This window comes from Carya illinoinensis, chromosome 10, assembly GCF_018687715.1.
Source record: "Carya illinoinensis cultivar Pawnee chromosome 10, C.illinoinensisPawnee_v1, whole genome shotgun sequence".
NCBI lineage: Eukaryota > Viridiplantae > Streptophyta > Magnoliopsida > Fagales > Juglandaceae > Carya > Carya illinoinensis.
In genome coordinates, this window is record NC_056761.1 from 6,485,604 (window position 1) to 6,494,333 (window position 8,730).

Consider the following 8,730-nt stretch of genomic DNA (forward strand, 5'->3'; position numbering starts at 1 on the left):
TTTTGGGTTGGGCCATCCAATTATAATGGGTCTTTACTGTTCACATTCTCAATAATATGTGTGGGCTTAATAAACTGTTACTTATCTTAAATAAAAAAAATATTTTAATCATAAAAATTTATATAAAAGTCAACTTACAGACTAATGATACGTTAGTTTGTAATGTTTTTTACAATAAAAATAGATCTAACGTATCATATGAAACCTTATTAGTTTTTAAATTTATTTTTATAGAATCTCTTTATGCCAGTAGGTGATAGCAGTTCTCACCCAAAATATGGAGTGGAGAGACTCAGTGACCAAAATAGGGTTCAATCCTCAAGCCAGTTCCGAGTGACCCATCGCCACGGTATACTTGTGTAATACTACATAAGTTCTTGAGTTGAAGGTTGGTCTTGGATCATACAATATTCTAGATGCCTAACTATTTGGGTTACAACAATATACGAAATCATAACGTTTTCTGCCAAGAAGCCACTAGTCTATAGATATATATTGATCTGGCTTTCTTTTGTGGCATCATCCACTACTTATTATCAACGTCTATCTTGAGTAGTACTTTTCCCTCTCGGAATTTTGAAGAATTTAATTGCTGCGTATTACTCCGAAAGTTCATGTTGCGATTCAGACACGATATTTGGCTGACAAGGACCGTTGATGTTCTTTTCACTTCTGCCTTGAAGCAGGCGAAACATGGGATGCAACTCTGACCACGTGCGTGCGTGCTTCGTCTAAGGTAAGAAGACCTTGGGAAGTGAAAGTTGTTATCCAAAAGCACATTTTCTTTAGCAAAGCCGGTTGGGACAAGGAGAACACCTTATCGTCCTCTTAACTCCTCGTGCTGAAATCCTTTTATTGCCTAATGAAAGATCATTCGAATTCGTCAACTGGATTGGGTGCCAGAAGGAAAGAATTTCACGTTTATATATGCTTTGGGGAGGGAATGAAGTTCGCGTTTATTTTAATTCACGACACGAGTGTATTCCACCGGCCAAAAGAGATGCTTTTAGATCAGCCAGAGCTAATTTATAGACACAAATTAAGTTACGAGGTTCTCAAGTTGACTGACAACATGACCCTGTGACAATATTGTAGCAAAAGATCCCACAGAACATAATGATAATGTACGATATCTATGTTACTTCTGGAAAGCCTTGAGGGGGTCGTTAGGGTCAATATCAGTTAGCAGTGGGAGATCAACTGGCAAAATTTCGAGACTCAAGCCTTCATCTCTCAGTTTCGTGATCACTTCCTCAAACACAATCTTGTTTCCATTTTGAGTGAGGTGCAAACCATCCCTGCATTTTATCCAAAACATTTCATTAGCCGTGATTTTCGCATCCCAACATTGTTGGCGTGAAAACCATACATTCAGCAAAATAGGGTGTGCTTGATCGCTCCTGCACGATACAGCTGAAAAGCCTTACCTTGCCAAGTAATGTCAGTCAAATAATCCATTTAGGCAAAAGAGGTCCATGGCACCAAATTCTTGCACATGACATATCAATGTACTAAAATCACTCTACCAGAAGAATGATCACTGCAGCCATGTAAAGACTTGTATTGAAATGTTCACTAACACAAGTTATCAGTAACTAAATACACAGTATGTTCTACTGAAAGTAGAAGTGCCATGGTTAATTTTTAGTATATGGAAAAGAGTACTCCATTCCAACTGCCAGTTACAATAATGGGATGAGTCCTTTTACTTGCAAGTCGGTATGAAAGACACATTCCACTAGTTGATATGGCTGGGGCTAATTTACCAGAGAAATTAAAAATTGACCTTTCTTCAATTTTTTCCTTCTGACATGTTAGCAGTGTGGAGAGTGGACCTCTACCCTAACTTGCGAAAAGAATTCTAATAATGGTTTATAATAGCAAATCAGATAGTCAGATGAAGCTAATCTTCTGGATTAATGCAGGAGTTAGCATCAATTATGTGAAGCACGTGCATCCATGCATACAAAAAGGCATCATGTAGTACCTCAGACAAGCTTTTTCCCAGTCAGGAAACTGCTGCATTTTAGTCCAGAGGTCTACCGCTGGTATCTCACATTCTCTAGCAACAGCAACACATGTTTTCGCATAAGCACCAGCAGCTTCATTTGTTCTCTCAGGCTGACCCGACGGATTCTCAGTGTAAGGATATCTGCATAATAATGGTTTTTAAAAATTGAACAGTTCCTTATCTTAAGATAACATCATTATCTCAAGTTACCTAAGATTAAGCATCAACATAAATAGAATTAAAAGGCATCAAGAAACTGAAGATCTTTTATGTTAACCCATACCGTAGGCGCCCATCTTCATCAATTGGAGGAGGGGTTATGAGAAGAATTTGAGTCCTTGGCCATTGCTTCTGAAACCATTAGAAATAAAAAATAATTAAAATGTAAATAGAGAGCCTACAATGGGAAATTTAAGGAAATTTAAATTAATAGTTACTTAGCAAGATTCAATGGGAAGGAAGGACAACTTCAATTCATTGATGTTGAACCATAAGTGAACAAATAAAACGGACCAGAAGTAGACATTGGAAACATATTATTAGAAAGTTCAAGTGCATGTCCTTGTTGCACCAAAAGATGGTGAAGCTTTTACCAATTGAAGTAAATACAAGCCAAAGATTTTGTAGTACATGGGAAGAGGTTCCTACTACATGCTACCTTCTATGAATTTATGCCTTCAGTTGCCATGCATGTTGAACATAATTGACATCTACAGACAGTATAAACCAACATATCTGTTGAGTACATATGATTAAGGAAGCAACTTTCCTCGGTAATTAGTAATCTAATCAGCAACGGAGAATTAGATACTAACAGATGCAGATCCCTTGATTGCATTAAAAAAATGTGTAGGAAACAGTGACATTAACTATTGAACTCAGCTTGTTTCTCCAGCAGCCAAAAAAGAAGGGGGAAAAAAAGGAAAGAATGGTAAACATTTGAATTTGGACAGGGAGCAGGGAAGAAGTAATCATTCTTTCTAGCAGATTTTATTGACCAGTGCAAAATTAAGCTAAACTGTGTCAAATAAGCATTATTATTCCAAGTGAAAAACACAAGAGCACATTGAACAAAACCCCAAAATTTATATTGCAAAGTGCACTTTTGATCAAGACAATTTCCGGTTGAAACCATATCCGGATATTCTTGCAGCCCTACTACACAAATGAACAGTCAACGGCCATCACAAATGCCAAATTGAGGTCCATCTTCTCCTTATATGAGAGGTGGGATATGATAGAACTCCTTCATCCCTTTCGTTACAGGCTACAATTTAAATATGTTTAAGGAAGACGGCTTTAATCACATTTGATCTCATCAATGTAAATGCGAAGCAAATTAATTTACTGATATAAGTCGAGTGATATATTTTTAAACTAGTATTGAAGAGAACTTGTAGAAGCTTTCCATCTTCATATTTTGTACAAAAACTCGTAGATTATAATCCGAAAGATAAAACAATATTAAGCTGACACCAGAATAACTTCTTTCATGAATCATGTTTACCCGATCACTTACCCCAGCTCTCATCATACCCCTTCCCCCCTCCCATCTCTGCTCAAAATCAAGGTCTCTTATCTTTTCTTTTCTTTTTATCCAAATGGTGTTAAAACATGATTACAATCCCTTGTCAAAGATAATTATTAGACTAATCCAACACTAAGATTATACTAATCAAAGATATATAAGGAAAATATTACTTAATAAGGGGCCCCTAGATTGTATACTACCCAAAACTCGATCATAAGATCCACCTATTGAATACTCAAGTTCTTCAACAAACTGGAGTTCATCTTGAAAATCAGACAAGCCATTTATAAATCAGGAAATTTTCAGCGGAGCACATAACAAGCAACCTCAATGGCAAATTTTTCATAAATAGTATCCACAAGCTTCAAGAAGGATCATTCAAAAAAATTTCCCCACGTCTTTCTGTTTTTTTCCCGAGTTTTTCTTTCTTTTTATCCTGCGGCCAAGTCCAACTCTCTCCCTCCCTCTCTCTCTCTCTCTCTCAAGGCAGCAACCTCTCATATTTGAAACCATAAATACATAAGAAAAAATCTTTTTGTCATCCTCACATTTCACACACCACACTTAAAATTATTCTATTTTAATAAATAGAATAATTTAATTAGTTTAATAAGAATAAAATAAAATAAAAAATAATATTTTAATATATAAAATATGTGGTGTGGGATGATGTATAGCATTCCTCAATACATAAACGTGCATGCATATCAGTGATACAGATACACTAGAGACTAGTGAGTATGGAGTGTGCATCGGTATGGACCATCTAACAACGGTTCATAAACGTGAGAAAGGAAGGCCACTAGTCCTTTACACGTTATATTCATCGCTCCGCCTCATCTGTGGCTTTGTGCCAAGACGGCGGCCATCTCGAGAACGACAGCCAGGCGAGCGTGAGCCAGCCACATATTAGCCAGCTATGGTCTGGTCTAATCGTACAAGTCTATATTACAGTCAAGTGCCAAACATTCACAGCAGCATCCGCGACTGCACCAACACGACTTTCTTGGCTGCGTTCCATTTCTATGACATCCCAAAGCTAAAAATTTCAAGCCCACTTTATTTATTCGGTCCATCTCTGGTCAAGTGATCATCTACTTCGAAGGATAGTATCATCTACACATACCTAGACCTAAAACCTCATTCTCATGTCACTCGAGAATTGTAATATTCCTGGTTCCTACATTGAAGGCGTCTTTTCCAATCATGCGTGAGTTTGGGCGCGAGGGCGCGTGAGAGAGAGAGAGAGAGAGAGAGAGAGAGAAAGTTCTACCTTGAGAAAGGAAACAATGGAGATGAGGTTGTGATTATATTCTTCGAGAGGCACGTGTTGGAAGGCTGAGCATCTGTCTGGCAGGCAAGCGTCGTTTGCGCCAAAGAACACCGTCACAGCTAATGGGTCGCCACCGTCACCGCCTTCCACCGCAGGAAAAACCTTGTCCAGCACCTTCACGGCCCACCTCGTGTTGTATCCACTGTACCCTCTTAGCACCACATCAACCTGATCATCAGAACCGGAACAAACTGTCAAAAGTCTTCAATCAAAGCCATACCAACCTACTAACCATTATTAGAAGACTCGTGCTCTTATTAATAGAGGCTATGAAAGACTATACCGAGCGAGAGAAATGGTTGGCAAGAGATGCACCCCAACCTCCATCCCCAAAGGACTCCTCAGTGATCGAGTCACCGAAAAGATAAATCTTCGGCCTCATCTTTCACAGATCTCAACACGGGATTTGCTCGATCGATCGAGTCAACTTTTCTTTTATATTATTTTCGGAACTACCACTTCTCAACCTTCACGTGGCATGCAATATGAAATCTCCAAAACTGAAACTCTTTTAGAGCTCTAGTTTATTGCGGTATTTAAATAAAGGGCGAAAATAATAAAGCATGCCTCTTTTAAATACGCCACCCAATTAAATGCACCCGAAAAGGGCTGGTATCCTAACAGAGAGGCCACCGAGGAGGGTAATGTGTTTGTGGGTTTCCCACTTTTGTTCCTAAAAGTCTTTTATTTATGTGGTGCAGGTTTGGTTCTTTATGGTCCTCTGGTTTCATCATCTTGGAGGAGCCCATCGTGGTTTGCATTAGATTTTTATGGCCGATCTACAGGTTGCGCCACCCACTACACTACAGAGGTAACCATCCATCCATTCCATCCATCCTAAGAACGAAACCAGCCTTTATAGTATCTCATAATGACAGGCCTGCCATTGCCGAACACTGAAAGTTGCTGACATGACCTGCTCTGCTTCTCACTTTTACATTAAATTATCTGCGATGGTGTGGTCTGAGTACTACGTCGGTATTCGGTAGAGGAGGGACCTGGAGGGGGGCCAAGCCCATGGGGATACCTCAGATCTCAGAAGAGTCACACAGACGTCAGTTCTCTCGTCGCATAGCCCCATGCCGTAGAGAGACAAGCAGGCTACCTATCTCGATCGAGTCGTCGTCCTTTTCTCGCTCGAGTGGTTTGTTTTACCTAAGATTTTTAATACCCTAATGGCATTTCATTATGAAGATGGTGGGCCAGTCATGCTTTACGATGGGTCATCCAACGAAACCAGGACAATTTTGAAACAATAACTTTCGAGCCATGCTGCTTCTTTCAAAATCACGTCCTTCTCAAGAAATGATGCTTCCAATTACATCCAACCGTCATCGCGTAATTTTTTTTAAAAAAATAATCGAAATTTATAATTAAAAAATTAATTTTTTAATAATAAAATTCACTCTTTGAAGTTTACATGATAATATATAGTTTTCATTTTTTTATTTTTATAAAAAAATAAACTCCACTATAATTTCTTTTTAAATCGGATTTAAATTTATCTATTGAAAATTTATACCTAATAATATTCATTATATAAGCTAATTTACTATATTTTAAGTGATTCTTTTTTAACAATTATTTTAATCTCATATACTTAAAATGTATCTTATTATTAAGTATAATTAAGGATAATAATAATTAATATAAATATAATATTAGTCATTTCAAAAATAAAAATAAAAAATACTCTAATTTTATTAATAAGTTTTACTTATGACCAAAGAATTCTATTTTTATGAGATTTTTCTCCGAGGCCTAGAGCTCGAGCCCAATATCGTTAGGCCCAGACCAACTAAGCGATCCATCGACCTAGTTAAAGGGTTCCTAACCCTTAGCGGGTTGCCACTTAAAAAATGTGAAAAAATCATCCTAGAGCAAAGAATGGTGGAACACACCACATCAAAAGAACTAAGTCTCAGATAACTTTAAGTGGATAAGAAAGCACAAATCATGGAAAATACTCAATTTTCTAATGGAAGAAAAAAGAAGAACCAGACGACACGCATCCTCTAGCAGGACAAGGTAGGGGTCACATTGCATTAAATACATTCCCCAAAAAACTACGCCGCATTAAAAGTATCTCCTCCAGAAAATCACATCACATTAAATAAGCACGATGGAATGGGCTATGGGAGGACACCTCCTCCCCCTACCACGGAGCATGGGCATCTAACCCCAGTGACCAGGTATAAAAATGATTCCCAAGTATCGGGATAAGGGTTAAACTCTGTGAACTCTCTCTACTTACTTAAACACTCCTTTAAGGATATAATGACTTTAGAATTCGAGACTTCCCGACCACCAACACGACCACCATCTCGAGTTATTTTCTTTGTATATGCAAGCCCAAGATTTAAGACCCCAAGCTGCTGAGGAGCCTAGCCCAAAGGCATTCGAAACACAACATTAACATCTATATTACAAACAAACTTAAGTTTTTTTATTATAAAAAAAAAAAAAAAAAAAAAAAAAAAAAAAAAAAAAAGAAGAAGAAGAAGAAGAAGAAGAAGAAGAAGAAATAAAAAAAATAATATTACTCATTAAATTTAGCTTTCAAGGATATAATAAAAAGGATGTACAAGAGGGCAAAATACACTCTTTACATCATTCATATGCAATGATTTAATATAAAAGATAAATTTTAAAATGTGAATATTATAAATCAAATTATATAAACTATAATGAACTGTATTTCATTGCATTAAGCATTTTTTTTTTTTTTATCGTTATAAACATTTGACTAGTATACCAAACATTTGAAGCCAAATGATAAAAGGATAATAAACTAAAAGATGATGAATATCATTGTTGAGAATTTTTCCCAAGACCTAAGGCCCAAGAGGATCGACCCAGATCAGACGTCAGTGGGTCCCCACACCCCAAAAGGCCCAAAAAGCCAAGGTCAAGCCTGTAAAGCCCCTTAGCAACCTGGTTAGGGTCTGCAACCCGTGTAAGTCAGTCATGAAGATATGAATCAGAAGATGGGACGCTATGCAATGAGTACAAGTAGCTACACCAGCAAAAGGAGGAAGTAAGCATGTTAGATGGAGGGAACTGGACTCTAAGCAACACAGGGGATCACCTGCATTAAATACAATTACCAGAAAATCACGTTGCATTAATTACTTCACACAAAAGGGCACACTGCATTAAAGAAAGCATGATGGAAGGATACCAGGAGGACACCCCTCAATACAGGCTGTAGGGCATGACCACCTGACCCTTAAGGTATGGTATAAATGGAGCCCTAGCCATCAAGTAGATGGGGGATTCATTACGGAGAACTCGCTTGCTAAATTATTGTTTTTCAATATTATCTCATGACTGTTGATAATTTAGACATCGAAAGCTTCCCCAGCCACCCTAGAGCCTCCCTCTGCCAATCTCTTTTCTATGATTGCAGACCACCAAGAGCGAAAATCCAAACTATTGAGAGTCCGGCCCTTTAGCGTACGAAACATATCGTCAACAATGATTATTCATTATAAGAATATTACACTTATATGTTGGGAGTAGCAATGCCAATTAATTTATTTTCTTTTTTATTAAATTCGATGAAACAGTGAATGTTTAGGTAATGGGATAAAGTGTAAAATTAATATTTGAATTCAAGATTTATGTTTAAGTATTATGTGAAAATTGTTACTGATACTAAAAATTTAAGCCAATAAAAACCAATAAATTTAATTATTTATATCAGTAAGAAATATGATATTAAATATGTCCAATAATTCTATACAAATAATAATAAATATTATAAAATCTCTATCTACATCTAATATTAAATCAATTAAATAGTATCTTTATCATGATAAAAAAAATTAATTTTAATTTTAACTTTAAAAAATA

General features: G+C 36.9%; 1 protein-coding gene across 1 annotated transcript; it reads right to left on the reverse strand.

Moving 5' to 3' along the window:
• Positions 1-980: 980 nt before the first annotated feature.
• LOC122279892 (GDSL esterase/lipase At5g45920) lies at positions 981-5,456 on the reverse strand. The gene is made up of 5 exons (XM_043090787.1): positions 5,159-5,456; positions 4,816-5,043; positions 2,295-2,362; positions 1,988-2,152; positions 981-1,298 (listed from the first exon to the last, which is right to left on the reverse strand). The coding sequence occupies exons 1-5, from the start codon at positions 5,255-5,257 to the stop codon at positions 1,139-1,141; spliced, it is 720 nt and encodes a 239-aa protein (XP_042946721.1). The 5' UTR covers positions 5,258-5,456; the 3' UTR covers positions 981-1,138.
• Positions 5,457-8,730: the final 3,274 nt, after the last annotated feature.

Excerpts from the sequence above, each read along its gene's own strand:
- LOC122279892 (XM_043090787.1), bottom strand. The coding sequence starts at position 5,257 with ATGAGGCCGAAGATTTATCTTTTCGGTGACTCGATCACTGAGGAGTCC. Across the intron at positions 2,363-4,815 it reads CCATTGTTTCCTTTCTCAAG|AAGCAATGGCCAAGGACTCA; the intron begins GTAGAACTTTCT and ends TAATGGTTTCAG. Across the intron at positions 2,153-2,294 it reads GATGAAGATGGGCGCCTACG|ATATCCTTACACTGAGAATC; the intron begins GTATGGGTTAAC and ends ATTATTATGCAG.